Genomic DNA, 19,915 nt, shown 5'->3' with positions numbered 1-19,915 from the left:
AAGAATTTTTTTGGAAACTGAATCAAAACTAGTTTAGCTTACCATAGTTCTTCATAACAGTAATATTACTTGGTTTTACATAAATGCGTACTTACCTATACTTTTGCATTCAGTCTCATAAAATAAGTGTCTGATTAAAAAGTGGGGAACTGTGAAGTTGTTAAAGGTAACTGTTTTGAAAAAGTGGGAGCAAAGTGAAAACTGGTTGTTGTTACCCATAAGTTGTATTTGGTTGTATAGGTGTGTGATAATTATTTAGTTGTTCCTTAGAGATAAAATTTTCTTTATCTTCGAGTTGTGGCTAATGATAAAGTATCCAGGAGCTTTCGGCAGCTCTACTGCCATCCTGTAATGCCACTGGTGCTCATGCCAGCACCATTTACAGTAATGTTTTCATTGCAAACCTACCACATCTGTTTCAGCCTTCCGGTGACTGGTACTGAGCTGCACTGTGTTGCATGCCAGTGTCTTGTAAGAAATTTTTATCTCAATCACTTGACCTTGCAACACCAGGGGATACACAAAATATGAGTGGGTGTGGAGAGTTTTATGTGATGTAGACCATGCCTACTCTTCAACAGTGCCATGTAGAATTCAGGTGTGTTTCCACCTACAGTATCCTGAAAAATCATTGGTAACAGAACATGCTCTGGGAAATTAATACTGAGTTACATTTCTTCGAGACATCTGTTATTAAATAGACAAATGGTTTCTGGGCGAGCATATGAAAGAAGCGATTGAGAAAAAATTTTCTGACAACAGTGTCAACAAAGACGGTGGCCTGGAGCCAAGCACAGTTTAGAACCTGCCCATTGGAAGTTTGAAGATGGAGTGGTGATTGCACAATGAAAACATTACCATATACGAGACATGTTCAGAAAGTAAGTGTAGTAGGCTTTTATATTTTTTTAGAGAAAGTGTATTTGAAAAATAATTACAGGATATTGTTGATACGCTCATCGACTATTTTTCCACATAATTACCATTCCGTTCCGTGAATGTGATGAGCCATGGCCCTCCTCAAACTCTCCTTCCCACACTTATGAAACTCTTTCTGCTCCTGTCTGTTCCTTGAAAATTTGATTCCACTTGTGTGTGCATTAAGGGAGAGGAAAAAATGATGACCTGATGGTGAAGGTGCTAAAACGGGGGAATATTGGTGGGGGGGAGGGGGGGTTGGTTTCAAAGCATCCCAATCAAGTAAGTCTAAGATTGCCTTGATAGTTGTGGCTGTGTGAGGACAGGTGTTGGTGTGCAACAAGCACACTCCCCTCTGTTTACTTTGAATGCTCCTTTTGAGTTTTTTATAGGATGTCACAATATCATTGTGCTTTCATGACTACCCTTTCAGGCAGAAATTTAACCAAAATGATGCATTTTTGGTCCAAACCACCGAGGCCATGACTTTTTGCTTAAAATTGTGGTTTTGAATCCCACCTCCACGTCATGTAATGAGCCACCCACATTTCAACTCCAGTCACAGTAGACCTCAGAAAATCCTTACCTTCCAGTTCAGGTCACATTAAAAAAAAACTCATGAGAACTATTGACCCAATTTTTCTTGTGCTGCTCTGTCAGCAACTTTGAGACCAATCTGGCCCACATTTTCTAGTATTGTAGTGTTTCTCTGAGTGTCTTATATGTGAGAGCTCTGAAGAATTATGGAACTATTGTAGAAATTTCATCCACTGTCAATTGCTGGTATTTTGATTTCCCCAATTTTTTGCATCAACTCACTGGTCAAAATGGAAAATCTTCCATTCCACTGTTTGTAATGAACATTTGTTCTGCCACCAGTGAATTCCCTACATCACTTAAACACACTCATTCTCTTCATAACATCTTTGCTGTACACTGTTATTTCTTCTGCGACTAGGAAGTTCATCACAGCATGTCTCTACGCACTTGGCGGGATTTTGTTACTGACATCTTTCGCACAACTGGACACTCCAATGTGAATTTACGTACTACCACATTCCTTAGATGCTTAGTCCAGTCAGAAGATCCCTCTCTATCGCTCAGCATTGCCAGCCCTAAAAAAAAACTTATTTTCTGAACACACCTCATATGGCACTGGAGTGAGAACAAGTGATGTCACAGATGGCAGTGCACCTATATAAAGACAGCAACAACCACAACTTAACAGTAGCCGAGAAGCACTCGAACAAAAGCTTGTGGACATTTAACCACTTGAGTCTACTGGAAGCTTGAGAAAATTTTGTCAGTATGTATTGCTGTGAAACCATTCATTTGTACATGATTGTTATGTATCCTACTGAAACAGTATCATTAGTACAATCTTCACCATACTTGATAATACAGTAATCTTTTGTTCTGTAGCTGCAGCAGCTGCTGCCGCTGCTGGTATAACTCCATCTACACCAGTTGCTCCTCCTCCACCACCACCAAAGCGCGTGCTTGCAAGTGAAGAACCTAGGAGACGTCGACCTGGCCGCAAACCCATTTCAGAAATGCTGTCTGAAGATGAAACGTGTCTCTATTTTGTGGTCCGTCAGGGCAAGATATCACTCCAGGTGACATATGTGTTAGATTTTTTTTCTTTGTGGATTTTAATGATGCTTATGTGATTTATCAAAGGCTCATGGCATTTTTCTAAATAAAAAAGTCTACTTATAGCTGAGGTGACTCGGTTTGTAATTGTAGGAAATGAGATTTTTTTGTGATCTAGGTGATTGTGGATGACTGGATCGAGTCTTACAAGAGCAATCGTGATTCTGCCCTGCTTGCATTAATGCAATTCTTCATCAACGCTTCTGGTTGTAAGGGAAAGATCACACCTTCCATGCAGTCCTCAATGGAACATGCTGCTATCATCAGAAAGATGACAGAGGAGTTTGATGAAGTATGATTACAGTTTTCGGTAATTCTTCCTTAAGGTCATTCCGTTCAACTTATAAATGTACATTTTAATGCATTCACTTGCAAGTTTGTTTCTTAAATGTACTGATGCAGAGTATTGCAAAATATGATGCTTGCTTAATTGCTCATCTGCCCGTATCTTTTGTTGTGTATTTAAAGCTTGTTATGTTAGGCATATTACCTGTGTAATTACTGTTACTGAATGATTTACTCACAGAATTATTGTAATATTAGGCTTTTAACGATTTTCATTTATTTTGTATTTGCTGATAATTTTCATAGTATTTCTATTTGTCCGCCTTATGCTGTGTGGTTGATAGTATGAGCTTTTTTTGTGTTTTATTTCATACTGTATATGTTTTATACCTAGTATGCTATTCCAGGGTCAATAATAGCTGACATTTCAGGAAGTGCTTCCATAACTTTAACTCATATGTGTTACGTTGGCATGAATTATATTTGAAATGACAATTGTACTTTTTCCGAGGAAGGTGAGAGGGTGTCTGTTCAAAATATTCCATACCTAGAAAGCTGTGATGACAGCATCTAACAAATTAACTGTTTCTTTTTTTTTACTGATTCTCAGTTTGTTTGTACTATTCAGGGAAAGGGGAAAAGTAGATATAATTTTTAGATATACTTTCAAGCAAATGATTACTGAAATAGCATTTTAGAGTTTAGAATTAATTCAGAATATAGTTGTATCCAATAAAAGTAGCAGTTTCCAAACATATGCTTTCAGAAGAAAAAGAATACATTGCCACCTAGCTGGATAACCAAGAATGTGTTTTTTTTAGGCATTCAACAAGTGAACCAAAATTACAGCATAAGTGGCATCTTTTAACTGCCACACATTACTTAAATTGCTTTATGGCTGTTCTTTGAATAAATAATCAGTTTTGCCAGCTCTCAAATTTATAACTTTATCTCTAGGCTTAGCTTCTAAATCATGCTTCCCCACTGAATCTTCTGTCTCATTTTTCACAAAAGGCCACACAGTTATCATATTCCATTGTAAAGTCAAAGATGATAGAAAGTGCATTTTTGTGATTGTCTTTGAAACCTTGTTTTCAAAACATAAATTTATAATGGGTTTGCATTTTACCCTTTATCCACATGTAGACACATTGACATGGCTCTAAATGGCACACCTGCGTAGAATGAAGAAGACTGTGCTGAATTTGTGTTAATATTCTGCATCTTGTTCCCTGTTTGCAAGGCTTGCTCCCGTGGTTTACATTCTTTTGCCAGCAAGAAGAAATACTTGTCTGTGGTTAGAATTGTCCATGAATGATCTTTCTCTCATCTCCTTTTCTAGTATCAGTTGTTGTTTGCTGTGGGATGCTGTCTTGAAGATTTTAGTAGTTCATGATACTCAGATTGAAGTAAATAGCAACATTGATGACTCGTGTAGCTTGGGTAATTGTGTAGTGCCTCACAGACTGGTGTCACATCCATTATTTGACTTTTTCAGCTGAGCAGAACAGCCTTTTTTGATGCTCATCTCCAAGTAGAAGATAATCAGCCTATAATTGATCTGGTGTAAGATGATCCCTGATGGTTGCAGAGTAGGCTGGCTGCATTAGCTTTGCTTCCTACTTCAACCAATCAGGTGAAGCCATTTTGTAAACATCTCTAGGGCAATGCATCAGTGGTGTCACAGTTATCTAGGTGACTATTGTTTTTGCAGTGCTACACATCTGAAAGCTGGCAACAGCACTGTTAGCTGTCAAGGAGCTTCTTATACAGACTTGACTGCAGTTGTCCTTCTTAGATGCTGGTATTAGACAAGGTTGGCATGTAAATTTTAACCAGGTTGGAAGTAGGTTTAAGTAATTTGTTGGCAGGGGTCCAGAGTGACAGTTACTAATATATTGCTTGGAACGCCCGACTGATAAGTAGACCTGTTGTTAATGTATTGTATAGAAGAATGGTATCATCAACCCGCAAAAACTAGACAAGTGAAATTTAAGAGTTATTTCAAATTGCCTTATAATACATATCTTTACTTCAAATTGAAGGATTTTATGAACAACTGAACAAACAGAAAAGTACATTTGTACACTTTGGTGTCCTAGACTGACAGTGTAAAACCTTATTGCCTTGAACACTGCTGTAGTACTCATTTATTGTGTTACTGAATTTACTCATTTTTTATTGATGTACTTACATTTTTATCTTGAGTTACACCGTCCTGAAATGTATACTTTTTAATTGTATCGTCCATCTACTCCAAGGAAGAATGATTAAGGTTCCATTATTTATAATTGTAGTCTTGATAATGTAGAAGATTATTTTCTTTACCACTTGTCTCTTACTTGCTCATGTAAGGGACAGGTCATTTTCTCTTCCAGACACTTTTTTTCCTTTTGTGTGATCCACTTTGTTCTTTTCTTTTATCCTGAAACAGATGAATATTAATATTGGAAGGGATAAAGATAACAACTCACCATACAGTTGAGGCATTGAGCAGTCGACAGGCACATGAATAAGACTGAAAACATTGCTAAGCTTTTGGGCGACATTCTCTTTCAAAGCTAATTGATAAGGAACACACACATGCAAACTACAGTGGAGCTGCAGCACAACTCAATTGGGTTGAGGGGCTGCTTTGTGCAGCTAGTAAGTGGAGGAGAAGAGGGCAGATCTAGGATGTAGAGGCAGCCAGGGGATGAGATGAGACAAAGATGGTGGTGGTGGTGGTGGTGGTGGTGGTGGGACACCAGGGAGCTCAAGCAAGAGGTAGTTGTGTGTGGCACACAAAGTGTGATTATAAAATGAGTTAAGTTTGGCCAAGAGGCCAGGGAGGGGAAAGTGGCAAGTGGAATTTAAGGCCAGTAAGATTGCAGGATAGAAGAATGGGTTTGTAAGGACAGTTCCCATTACCATAATTTAGAAAAACTAGTGATTTCTTTGGAGGGGGGGGGGGGGTTGAAGTATCAAGTGGGCACATTCCTCTCTCATACACTTTCTTGCAGCCATTAGTCCATCAGCCACACATCCCTCTTTCTCTTCTCTCCACGTGCCCACATCATTCTCCTCTCACAACCCCTCCCCCCCTCCCACCAGTATCGGCCAGGAATGTTACATACTGCAGCCATGTCCAGACCTGTAACAATACATACTTCTCTGTTAATCAGATACTGAAAAGTCCTGAGTTATGTACAAATAATGGAAGAAGTAGGACTTACAACTCACTATGTAATTTTTAGTGTGCCTGTCAACTGCTTAGTGCCACAACTGTGTCAAGTTGTTAACCTTTACTCCTTCCATTATCTTTAACGATTTCAGATTGAAAGTAAATCTCTTCAAAACATCAAGACATTAGCTTTGTTCAGCAACATGTACTGTCAATTCCACGTAATCTTCTTCCAGATAAGTGCTGACATGTTTTCCTACTAAATAGTACGGTAGCGTAGTTTAGTATCATGTTGCTTTTCGGTACTAGTTTCACTCGTCTACAGCAAACTTCCAAGAATATTCTTTCTGTCAACTTATTTGAATGGAACTGTTCCTGTAGTGATTCTAAGTTCGTATGAAAGCTGACAGAGTTAGATATTTGTACTGTATATCTTCAAGAATACGGTAGTGTTGACTGATATCTTAGAGATGGAATGGTACAGATTTGTTGGAAGTTTAAACAGTGACAATTGCTGGCATTTGTTTATGCTTGTGGTTAGTTGACTGTATACAGCTGCAGTTTGCAATACAAGAAGTGGATATGGGAGATGGGAATTACATTGATTTATGGTCGATGGAGAGATTCTGTATAAGAATAAAACAGTGGAATGATCTAAAAGTGCTAACGTTGTGTATCTCATGAGGAAGCTTCTATAGTTATATTCCTAGATTTTTGTCTAATGACTCCTGAAATATATGGGCCCAAACGTTATAGACTTCAGATTTACTAGATGAGAAGAGCAAACTTTATAACATGGACCTCCACAACTGAAGGTATGCATTCTTGAAAAATAAACTGCAAAGAGCTGTTGTATGGTTGTATTATTGGTTTTACAACATGAGAGTTGAATCTCCAGGTACATCTTAATGAAGAAGAATATCACATGAGAGATTAAGAAATTATAATTTGTCTTTTGAAATGACAAGAATCTAGGGAGAAGAAAATATTAAGTGATGCACGATACGTAATTCACAAAAGTGATTCAGAGATAGTAATCAAAAATCAAACAATGGAAAATCCAGGACAGAATGTAACAATAGCAGAGAAGGGAAGTAGCTACTCACCATATAGCGAGGATGCTGAGTCACGATAGGCACAATGAAAAGATTCACACAATCATAGCTTTCGGCCATTAAAGCCTTTGTCAGCAGTACACACACACACACACACACACACACAACTTGCACACACATCTGCAATCTCAGAGATCTGAAACTACACTCTTTGAGACTGCAGACATGTGTGCAAGTTGCGTTTACGTGTGTGTCTACTGCTGACAAAGACCTTAATGGCCAAAAGCTATGATTGCGTGAATCTTTTTATTGTGCCTATCACGACTCAGCATCTCCGCTATATGGAGAGATAGTAGTCAGATTATTTGTTTTGAAAGTTGAATGCATTTGACGCCCCCTCATTCCGACTCAGGTTATAATAAATTCGTTGAAGTAATGGCGATAGTCAAAATATAAAACAAGGGGAATGAAGAAGACTGCCATAAAAGCAGCTTAACTTTAAGCAGGTCAACTTTAAAAAGAACAGTAAAGTTGTAAAACCAGTAAAAGGGAGGACCTTTTTGTGGTTGTCTTCTTCATTCTGCTTGTTTTAAATTTTGACTGTTGTAATTATTTCAGTGAATTTATTAAAACCTGACTGGGAGTGATGGAATGTCCAATGTGCTCAACTTTTTCGTGTAAATGATTTGCAAATTAGTAAGTTGACTACTATATTTAAATTTGCTTTTGTCGGCTACATATCATATGTAACGTTATATTTTCGTTTCACTAGATTCTTGTCATTTTAAAAAATGTTCAGATTTCTAAATCTCTCAGGTACTATTCTTATTTATTTAAATGGACCTGAAAGTACAATTTTAATGTTGTGGAACTTGTAGTGCTAGTAAACAGTCATAGAACATCTGTTTGCAGTTCATTTTTAAGGAGTAGATGAGGTGACATGTTGTCTCACATATAGGGTAGCTTTGGGTGTTTTTCATGAATAATGTGCAACAAACATCATACATGCTGTCAGATGTAAAATTTACCAACTAGGATGCAGGGCTTGTTTAGTTATAATATTGGCATTTAATTGATCCAGTAAAATTGTTTTGCAGAGGAGATTGTTGTTTGAATAGAGAAACTTAGTAGCAAATGCTTTAGGAAATTGCTGCTAGGTTCTAAAGCAAAATAACTGGTGCTGCGAAGAATACTTTTTGTCTTGTGCCACTATTTTAAAATACTAGCGAATATGGTAATGCACTGCAACTACATCTGTTTAGGTGCAACTAAAATGAGGGACTGGGGCAGTGTTAACAGTGCCATATAACAGATAAAATTCTGGAATATAAAAGGAGAAACAGAGAGAGATGAGATGAATTCAGACAGTAGGCAAGATATAAGAATAAAGAAAAACATACTCTGAACTTTACATAAACAAATACATGCAAAGCATTTGACAACAATCAGTTGTAAGAATTTGACCGTTGTAAGAATTTGACGACTGACAAAGGAATCTCATTTTCCAAATCTTGATCTCTTTAATAGTTTTAACTTTTTGTTTTCAGATATTCTCAGCAGTGTGTTTGCTGGGTAGGCATATATTGTCTCGGTTCAGTATTTTTTTAGAAATGCGTTTCTTCTTTGGAAACTACCTTGCTCCATTCCACTGCAAGACCTTTGACATACCTTACATTTAGTATTACAGTAGTAACAGACACCTAAAGCAGCATGAAGTGCTTTTTTGCGTTATGTTTTAGAGGTAGAGAATAATACTTTTGTTTTACTGCTAACTTAGTAAGCATTTAGTGTGTGGAGTGCTTTTTTATTATTTGAATGTTTGATACTTTGAAAATACTTTTTCAAATTATATCACATTTTTTTCATGTGCAATATTATCTATATTATTTAAGAAATTTTGTTTCTCAGCCCTTTGACTGATGGATAAGTAGAGTGGCAGAAAAGAAATCTCAAGTGTTGTGCATCACAGAAAGAAAAGAAGCATAGGAATTTCATTTTTCACTTGATACTGCATTGTACAGATGATTAAGGTACTCATCTGTTTAGTTTGTGTTAAGAGGCTACTCTTTGCCGTGCATTAGAATTACTGCAAGGGTGGACACTGAAATAAAAGCGAGCTAAAGCGTCACTTGTTTCTTGCTTTACTTTTTGTATTCAGTACTGTATTGATATCGTTGCAAGTTTTGCAAATAGAAACGAGTTTGAGGCAACAATTAAGTTTCTGAAATAAATCTCCTTGGGTCTTGGTCTGTTGAGCACACTCGTGTGTTAAAATGTAGGTATTTCAGACCTTTCGAAAGCAACACAGGTTTGTGCTGTTGAGAGGGCACACAGTTACAACAGAAATCTACTTTCCTACTTGGATTTTAACTCTGTTCTCCAAGGAAATGCACATGTAAAAATGACAGAACCAGCAATATTGATAGATGGATTTGCTTCCAAATCATAATCATTTGATTGTTATGAGTATCTATAACAAGCCTGTGTTAGTACTTAGAATTGTACTTCATATCAGTGTAAAATGTACAACAGTAACATATGAGTGGCAACACATACTTAATAAAAGGAAGTTCCAGTTTCCACCATGGCTGTTATACCATCACTGTCATTTATGTCGCAAGATCAGCAGATTTCGATGCTGTGCCATTTTCAAGCACTACCTCTGTCATAATTTTGTGTGTGTGTGTGTGTGTGTGTGTGTGTGTGTGTGTGTGTGTGTGTGGCCGTGGCCGTGGCCGTGCGTGCGCGCGCGCGCTCATATTTTAATATGCAATGAATTTGTATTGGTACGAAAAATTAAGATTTTACCTTATTGGCAGTGTTACAATACTGCAGTTAATGTAGGTCACTAGGTCACTAAATTATCCGTGGTGCACACACACACACACACACACACACACACACACACACAGAAGGCTACATTCACAGTTTGTGGTGGAATTGTGGAGGTATTTTGCCAAGGAGGTAATAATGAATTCTAACTGCCTTGCACAATAGGGATTCAACAACACCACTGTACTTGGAGATGAGTGCTGCATTGCCTCATTTCCTATTAAGAGAGACAGAATGCATGTGTATGACCTATATGTGCCTCAAAAAGAACGTGGCAAATACTGTACGCTCAGTTATTGAAATAACCAGACAAGTTTGATGAATATATGAGATGAAGAAACATTTTGTTACGTACTCCAAAAAAGAAAGGTTACACATACTCTTCCCCCCCCCCCCCCCCCCCCCCCCCAAGGGGCTCGCCACTCTTTGGCAGGTTCGTGCCTGGCTACCACGGGGCCCTGGCCTTTGCGGCATTTTTTTCCCTTCTGTACTGCATGTCTATCCTCTTGCTATTCTTTTTCCCCTCCCTTGGGGAACATGTCTTGGATATTCTGGGGAATGTTCTGCATTCTGTCGCTGACGTGCGAACAGTCTCCTCTGTTTTTCGCTCCCTTTTCCTTTCTTTGTTTCCCTTCTCTTGTTTCGGTGTTTGAGGATCCTCTTTTTTTTCTTCTTCCTCTCTGTGCGCTCCTGAAAGCCGGCCCATGCGTCTGACGCATAACAGGTGACTGAGTAACCCGTAATTCCCAGTCCCAGGTTGACTGGTAAGGTTCGCATGTGCCCCCTGGCACAGGCCAGGCCCAGGGAGGGGTGATTACCTGAGCTGTAACCTTCCCAAATTGCTGATTGGTCCCTCCATCAGGTGTTCGGGAGATGTGACCTGAGGTGTGAGCAATCACTTAAGACAGGTGCACCCCTTTATGAAAGGGGCCCCCATTTGGAAGGAGCGTGCCATCGGAGATGCTGGCAATCGTGGGGGATTTCCTCACGATGATTTAATCATCTTCCCACTCAGATTCTACAAAATGTAAACGCAGTGAGGCTAATGGTTCAAAGACCCTTCCCATTGCACCATGGTTCCTCGTGGTTTCATGTACTGAAGACGGTCAGGCCTTCGCCACAGTAAATTCATTTATTATTCAAAAATGTGTAGATGCAATTGCTTACCCTGTGAAATCCTGCTCTTTTTTACGGAATGGCACTTTGCTTTTGGATACCACTTCTGATTCTCAAGCACAACATCTGCTTGTAGCCTCAATTCTCCACGGTTACCCTATTCATGTTGAGGCCCACAGAACTTGGAATTCTTCCCGAGGTGTAATTTACATTAGGCTGCTCGACGGTCTGAGGCCGAAAATCAATCTTACCTCTCTGATCGGGGTGTCATTACCGTTCATCGTGTAGTGAAAAAGGTAGATTCCTCCTTAGTGCTCACCTGTCCTCTCTCTCACCTTCGATAGAGTGGTGCTTCCGCCCAAGCTCAAAGCATGCTATGAAATTATCACCGTCAGGCCATGCATTTCGAACCCGATGCATTGCTACCAGTGTCATCGTTTTAACCACACTAGAATGTCTTGTCGACACCCAGCCACATGTGTCACCTGTGGTAGGGATGCGCGCGAGGATGATAGTCCACCTTATTCTGCCCACTGTATCAACTGCCATGGCAGCCATGCCGCTTGCTCTGGCAGCGTCCAGTGTATCTTGATGAGCAGGCTGTTCACGAGATCCCGGTAAAGGATAAGGTGCCTTATCCTGGTGCTCACAAATTATTGGCTAGTCACAAACCCTGTGTTCTCCCGTCTGGTACCTATGGTTCTGTACTTGTTACCCCTTGCTCCATGAAATACGTGGCCACGCATACATGCGACCTCCAATTCAGCTCTGAGGTCGTGAAATTGCCCAGTGTCAAGGCAGTTGTGCAACAAGGGGCAAGACCACCAGCTACACAACTGATAGGCTGGAAAGGACAGAAGTAGTACTCCCGTGAAGACTTCTTCTGTCACTCCAGCCAAACAACACCTGAGTCTTCATCTGATCCTTCGCCACCTCGAAGACCATCTTCGATAGTGTCGGCACGTGATACCTTAGCCTGCCCAGCCTCCATGTCGCCGGTGTGCACCAGCAACTGTTTTTTGGCCTCAGACTCCACAGACCGACCGCACAGGAAAGCTGATGCTTCTGTGGACTCCATGGAGCAGGATCCTGCTTCTGTGCCTTGTTGTAGTGCCTCTTCTCCAGCTGCCACTTGGCAGCTGCTGAGGTGACATCTCCACATCTCTTCATCATGACTCTCCTCCATTGGAATGTTGGCAGCCTTCGGTCCCACAAACAGGATTTACAGCTGCTTTATAGTGCCGCAGCGTCTCCTTGTACTCTGCCTTCAAGAAACGAAATTGCTTTCACATTTCTTACCGATATGTTCTAACCTTCCCCCTGAGGTTGGCATTCCCTCTCATGGGGCGTCATGCAGATGATACGGGATGACATTCACAGTCAACCCATCTCACTGGCTACCCATCTTCAACTGTGGCAGTTTTCCTTTCCCTTCCCCAACTGGCTTTTTCTGTCTGTACAATATATGTCCCTCCATCATTTGCTGTCACCAGAGGAGACATCCCTCAACTTATTGGGCAGCTACCTCCCCCATTTTTACTACTCGGTGACTTTAATGCAAATCATCCCCTTTGGGGCTCTCCCAGGACCTGTCAGAGAGGTCCCCCCTTGGCTGACCTCAACCACCTTAACCTCTTCTGCCTTAACAGTGGAGCACCCACTTTCCTGTCCAACTCCTCGCACACCTATTCCCATTTGGACCTATCCTTCTGCACAGCCCAGCTTGTCCATTGTCTTGAGTGGTCCGTTCTTTCTGACACCTACTCGAGTGACCATTTCCCGTGTGCTATCTGTTTGCTGACTCCTACCCCATCTGCGTGCACGCCTAAATGGCAGCTTTCTAGGGCTGACTGACAGCTTTACTCCTCCCTGGCGACCTTCAAAGAACAAGATTTCCCCAGTTGTGATGATTAGGTCAAATATCTCACAAACATTATCCTTACTGCTGCAGAACATTCCATTCCCCGCTCTTCTTCTCTACCACGTCGTGTCCCAGTACCATGGTGGACTGAGGCATGCCGTGACACAATTCGTGCACGTAGATGTGCTCTCCGCATCTTTAACCACCACTCTGCATTCATTATAAACATATGCATGCAAAGTGTTGCTCCAGTCTTCAGGATAGCAAAAGAGCTAGCTGGATTTCATTCACTAGTCCTCTTAACAGTTCCACAACTTGCTGTGTTGTGTGGTCTGGCCTCCAATGGCTCTCTGGAACCAAGATTGATTCCCCAATTCCTGCCCTGACAGTCGCTGCCAATGTCATCGTGGACTCTATTGCTATCTCCAACACCTTGGGCCGCCATTTTGCGGAAGTTTTGAGCTCTTCCCACTATCACCCTGCCTTCCTCCTTCGGAAGCCAGCGGAGAAGGCTTGGGGGTACCCTTCTCCTCTCTGAATCGTGAGTGCTACAATGCTGCCTTCACTATGAGGGAGCTCGATCATGCTCTCAGTTCATCCTGATCCTCCATCTCGGGGCCAGTCGCCATCCACATTCAGATGTTGCAACACCTTTCTCTTGCGGGCAAGCGCTTTCTGCTTAACACATACAACCACATCTGGGCAGAGGGCACATTTCCTGGACGCTGGCATGAAGCCACCGTCATCCCATACCTAAGCCTGGTAAGGACAAAAACCACCACCTAGCACTGCCCCGTCTCTCTTACCAGCTGCATTTGCAAGGTGATGGAATGTGTGATTCATGCCCGGCTGGTGTGGTGGCTCAAGTCTCGCAATTTACTGATGAAATCACAGTGTGGGTTTCGAGTGCAGCATTCTGCAGTTGACCATCTCATTACTTTGTCCACCCATGTCGTGAACGATTTTCTGTGGAAATCCCAGACTGTGACTGTGTTTTTCGATTTGGAGAAGGCCTACGACACCTGCCGGAGAACTGGTATCCTCCATACTCTTCACATGTGGGGCTTCCGTGGGTGCCTGCCCTGTTTTCTTCAGGCATTTTTACAAGACCGAGTTTTCAAGGTGCGTGTGGATTCTGCTTTGTCGGACACCTTTATCCAGGAAAATGGTGTGCCTCAGGGTTCTGTCCTCAGCGTCGTTTTCTTTGCTATTGCCATTAACCCTGTAATGTCCTGTCTCCCACTGGGCATCTCCAGCTCTCTTTCTGTAGACAATTTTGCCATCTATTGCAGTTCTCCGTGGATCTGTGTCATTGAAAGGTGTCCTGGAGCATCAACAATGGCTTTTGTGTTGCCCCTTACAAAACAGTCTGTATGAATTTCTGTCGGTCCAAATGGTTTCTCCCACCATCACTACATCTTAGGCCTGTTGCCCTTCCATTCGTTGCAACTCATGCTCGATAGAAAACACTCTTAGTCCTCCCATGCGTCTTACCTGGCAGCCGGCTGTATGCAGTCCCTCAGTCTCCTATGTATCCTCAATGGTACTTACTGGGGTGCTAATCGAACCACTCTCCTCCCTTTGTACCGGTCCCTTGTCTGTTCGAAACTCAACTATGGGTGCTTTGCTTATGTGCCTACATGCCCATCCCTCTTACACTGTCTCAATGCTATCCATCATCATGGCATCTGTTTGGCCACAGGCTCCTTTTACACCAGTCCAGTTGAGAGTCTGTATGCTGAAGCTGCTTAACTACCCCTGTCCTATTGCCGTGACTTTCTCCTCAGCAGGTATGCATGCCGTTTGTCTGCCATGCGTGGCCACCCCTCCTACGCCTTCTTCTTTGATGATTCCTTTAATCATCATATGGGGCTCGCCCCTCTTCTCTGTTACCTCTTGGAGTCCACTTTCACCACTTTCTACAGCGGCTTAACTACACACTACCTGCAACTTTCCCAGTGGGTGTGAACCCTTCACCACTTGGCTTTGTGCAGTGGCCCATGGTAACCTTGGCCTTCATTCGCTTCCTGAGGACACTACTCCAGCCTCGGTCTATCGCCTCCAGTTTCACGACCTTCGCATGGAACTTCGGGATGGTATCTTTGTCTACACTGATGGCTCTTGTACTGACTGTGGGGTTGGGTGTGCCTTCGTCATTGGCACCCATGTCTTTCGATATCAGCTTCCGGCACACTCCCCAGCCGAGCTCTTCACCTTGTATCAGGCCACGGAGTACATCTGATGACACAGCATTTCCAATTGTGTCCTTTGCTCAGACTCACTAAGTGCCCTCCAAAGTCTGTGTGCGCTATACACTGCTCATCCCTTAGCTGTATGCTGCTCATCTCGTAGTGTAGCAGGTCCGAGAAAACTGTCACTTGCTCACTCTTTGTGGAGCCAGTGTCATGTTTCTTTGAGTCCCAGGTCATGTCAGCCTGTCAGGATACGAGGCTGCTGGCACTTCTACCAAGGCTACAGTCCTCGTGCCTCAGCGATCAAAGGAATCATCAAAGAAGAAGGCGTAGGAGGGGTGGCCACGCATGGCAGACAAACGGCATGCATACCTGCTGAGGAGAAAGTCACGGCAATAGGACAGGGGTAGTTAAGCAGCTTCAGCATACAGACTCTCAACTGGACTGGTGTAAAAGGAGCCTGTGGCCAAACAGATGCCATGATGATGGATAGCATTGAGACAGTGTAAGAGGGATGGGCATGTAGGCACATAAGCAAAGCACCCATAGTTGAGTTTCGAACAGACAAGGGACCGGTACAAAGGGAGGAGAGTGGTTCGATTGGCACTCCAGTAAGTACCATTGAGGATACATAGGAGACTGAGGGACTGCATACAGCTGGCTGCCAGGTAAGACGCATGGGAGGACTAAGAGTGTTTTCTATCGAGCATGAGTTGCAACGAATGGAAGGGAAACAGGCCTAAGATGTAGTGATGGTGGGAGAAACCATTTGGACCGACAGAAATTCATACAGACTGTTTTGTAAGGGGCAACACAAAAGCCATTGTTGATACTATTTTGAAAAGATCAGCTGTCTTTGGCTAATGTTGGTGCTCAGCAGATTCCAATATCTGTGCCACTGTGACAGCAGCTTAAATAAGCTCAAGTAAATTTGACTTCTTGTTGAACAATGGAAAATCCAGGATGGAATAATGACAGTATTATAGAAAGGATAGATTAATGACAGTATTATGGAAAGGATAGATTGTTACTCACCATGTAGTGGAGAGTTTGAGTCTCAGACAGGCACATCATCTCCACTGTGTGGTGAGTTGCGGTATTGACTTCTTGTTCATATTTAATTTCTTAAATTTCCTTTTTTGAAAGCATGAGGCATCTGCATCTGGTGTGTGCGTGTGCGGGTGTGTGGATGTGTGGGTTTGAGAGAGAGAGAGGAATTGGTACTTTCATTCTCAAGTAGTCTACCTATTTCCTTCCTAAAGATTTCAATTCTAATTACGTGAACATGTTATGCGAATTCTCCTTGTATTATTGTTATTGAACAAATTTGGTCTGCTCTTATGGAGACCTAAACTTAAAGAACAATTTCAGTTTGTAAAATGTTATTTGATACTGCTTATTAATGGATTGAACTGTTAAAGAGTCTGTGAGAACTTCATGAGACAGAGTGAAGGAAACGGAGTGACAAGGCTTAGATTTCAAATGGATTGTCTTATGTTTGTGTTTCTTACTGATTAAAATTTTCTGTCTTACTGTTAAAACAAGTCAGCAATAAAACATAAAGGAGAGAAAAACACCAAAATAAAATTTCATTTGCAAAGAAAGTGCGCCATTTACATTAAAAAAATAAAAAAACGAAAGAAATATTAAAAAAAAAACACTGCGCACACACACACATACACACACACACACACACACACACACACACACACACACACACACACACAAGCTTCTGCAGGCAGCAAAATGTGTCAAAGGCTTTAGGATGATGACTGCGCAATACTGCACAATAACAAAATGCCTTTGGTGAGTGTGATGTCACAACTGTTAACATTTCCAACAGGTCACTGGAAAATATTGTGAGTGGTGGTTTGTGAAGCATTACTCTCAAACCTATTTCCTTTCGTGCAAGATAAATTATTGTATGTGTGAGAATGTGTGATGTAATATTAATGTGTGAACACGAAAATTGAAATACTGATTTTGAATATTAATTGCAAAGGAGGCCAGTGACCCCTATATAGCTTGGAAAGAACTTTGCCACAGGTGTGCACAAAGAAAAAGGTGTGGATATGTGGTCGTTAAGAGTGGTAAAAGAAAGTAGAGGCCTTCACATTCGTAACACTGATGTTACATTCTCTATCACGCATTATAATCTCCAATACCTGAGCACTGAAAATTAAAATAGATATCAATGTCTGCTCCATGCACCAATCAAGTGCTATGGTAGAAATGACACATGAAAGTAAAGTCATTTCGGGAAATCGCATCTAGGAGCTTTCGTGCTTACGTGGTTCATTTGCAGTAATCGAGCAGTGAGAACGTGACAACTGCTAAGTCGATGATGATGTCAGCTTTGCAAAATCAACATGTAGTGGTATAGAAGTCTGAAAAGGGGTGTCATTATTTTGCTTACTTGTCAATGTAACTATGTGGTCATTTGCTGCCATTACCAGAAAATTTGAAGTAAGTTCCTTATTTTTAATCTCTTCATTTTCAATAACTACAGCTTCGGGCTCCCCTTATTCTGCGGAAACTATACTTTTTAGGGTATGCCTGCAAGGAGACCGTGAACAGGTCAAAGTGAAAAAACTCAAAGCTAGACAGACACAATTTTTGCTTAGAGAAAGTTATAGGAATGTGGAAATTCGTAATAATGCTTCTGTTTTATTAAATAATCATAATTTTGATATGTGAGCATCGAAAATTGAAGAACTGATTTTTCAAGTTAATTGTACAAGGGGACTAGTGAAACTTATATAATTCGGAAGAAACGTGGCCTTAGATTTGCATAAAACATCATATGTATACGTAGCCATTAGGAGAGGTAAAAGGAAGTAGACAGACACTTGAGAAAAGTTTCCCTTTGTCTCTGACATTGCTACCAACTTCTACCACAGGCAACAATTGGGTGCTATGGCAGATACGACACACTAAAGTAACAACGTTTTGTGAAGTTGCATCCTAGGGATGTTCATGTTTAAATGTTGCAGATAGTTCATTTGCAGTTACACACGCATACTCGGCAGCTGCAGTGCCGCATCTGCTGTGTCTTTGATGTTGTTGACTGTGGAAAATGAAATGTAATAACAAAAGTGTCGGGGGCAGCAAATGTTGTTTATTAGCATTGTTTTTTCATTTACTTTGGTATAAGAGTAAAGGCTTTGCAACAACTGCTTGAAAGTAACATGCTCCTAAAATAGCGTAAAACATCTTGGCTTTATTTTATGAGCATAAAATGGAGTCGTAGGATCAGCGACATACAAGACATAAAAAAATAATCCATGAAATACTTGAAAATGACCTAAGGCTGTGATTGTACAATCACACTTGAAATAAAAAGAACGGCAACTGTAGGCAACATGAAGTCTTTCAAAACATTCATCACAGCTGCAGACCATATCACATTGAAAATTACAAAATTGCATATAGTAAAACACAGACTAAAAGTCCTCTCCTTAAGAAATAAAATCATGATATAAACCGTTGGTAGGCATAAGGGAGAAATATTTGTGGGTTGTGGGCAGCTGCTAATGTATAAAAATGTAGTTTAAACTTCTTTTACCAAAGAGTCATGCTGCCATGTATAGATATTTACCTAGTGATGAGTATTTGTTGGCCCTGTTCCCCCAAACCCAATTCCCAGGTTGACAGCTGACTGGTTAGAAGTACTTTGTGCTCAGTGATTTGTGTAAAGGAATGTCACTTCATTGAAAGTGTTAATCTTGGATGGTATCCAGATGCTAATTGCATTGTATGTGCTTTGGGGGGGGGGGGGGGGGGGGAGAATGTGACAATTGTCAGTTGCATATTGTTACTTTGGGGCAAGTTATCGGAGGCATAGTATCAAATGCTGTGTTTGATAACACCAGCAGACTTTATTTGTAGTTATAATTAGTGTTTTCTCTCTCTTTCTTTGTAAGTGTATTGCTCCTTGCTATACTGCAAGTGAGAGGGAGGTTAAACAACAGTACAAGTTTATACTAAGTGTGGTTTAGTGTTAATAGTATGTAGTGAATGCATGGGTTGCAGTTACTTCAGTTAACTCAGGCTGCAGTCTATCAGCTAGATTTTAAACTTAATTTTTTTAAAATATATTTATGCCTTTGTGGTGAGAGTTATTAACAAAACATAAATACTTTTATGCAGGAGAGTGGAGAATATCCACTCATCATGTCGGGGCAGACCTGGAAAAAATTCAGAAACAATTTCTGCGAATTTGTGCAGATACTTGTGAAGCAATGTCAGTACTCCATCATTTATGACCAATACCTAATGGACAATGTAATTTCACTACTGACAGGTTTGTCTGATTCCCAAGTCCGTGCATTCCGACATACAGCCACATTGGCAGGTAAGGACTATAAGCACTGAAACTTTACCAACTGATTTTAGAAATTTAAACTTAGTGCTAAAACTATCACTTTTTGACTGAAGGTGTGAATATTTGTACGTTCACAAACATACTGCAGTCTACTGCTTCAAATTTTACTTTTAATATAAATCTTTTCTGTTTGTTAACCTTCTTACACTGTTCCGTGCAATTCTGTAACCATACTTTGCTTGACACTGGATGCTAATAACCTAGCCATCATATGCCATTAATCCATATCTCCTTAGCACTGTCAAATTTTGTGTTGCCTTTTTAGTCATCTTTCTTTATACTTCATCATTTATTCTTTCTGTCTTGAAACGTAATTTCAAGTACTGCATTTATCTGAATAATAGGGAAACATGTTCCACTTTAAGGAAGAATGTATTTGGAAAAGAAACTTCAACAGTATATTGAATTGCATGGTGCTTTTATTTCACTTTCTGTCCTGAGTGTGGCATCCGTTAT

The 19,915-nt window shown here is 40.9% G+C and overlaps 1 protein-coding gene across 2 annotated transcripts in view; it reads left to right on the top strand.

The window, feature by feature from the left end:
• LOC126199530 (cohesin subunit SA-1) overlaps positions 1–19,915 on the top strand; it is a 149,891-nt gene that overhangs the window by 32,439 nt on the left and 97,537 nt on the right. For both annotated transcript variants that reach the window (XM_049936461.1, XM_049936454.1), the window contains exons 4-6: positions 2,341–2,534; positions 2,690–2,863; positions 19,225–19,429. In XM_049936461.1, the coding sequence (XP_049792418.1) occupies positions 2,341–2,534; positions 2,690–2,863; positions 19,225–19,429 (573 nt within the window). The remainder of the gene's footprint in view (positions 1–2,340; positions 2,535–2,689; positions 2,864–19,224; positions 19,430–19,915) is intronic.

Source organism: Schistocerca nitens, chromosome 1, assembly GCF_023898315.1.
Source record: "Schistocerca nitens isolate TAMUIC-IGC-003100 chromosome 1, iqSchNite1.1, whole genome shotgun sequence".
Taxonomy (NCBI): Eukaryota; Metazoa; Arthropoda; class Insecta; order Orthoptera; family Acrididae; genus Schistocerca; species Schistocerca nitens.
Note: the sequence above shows the minus strand (reverse complement) of the source record. Positions and strands in the feature narration are given on the sequence as shown.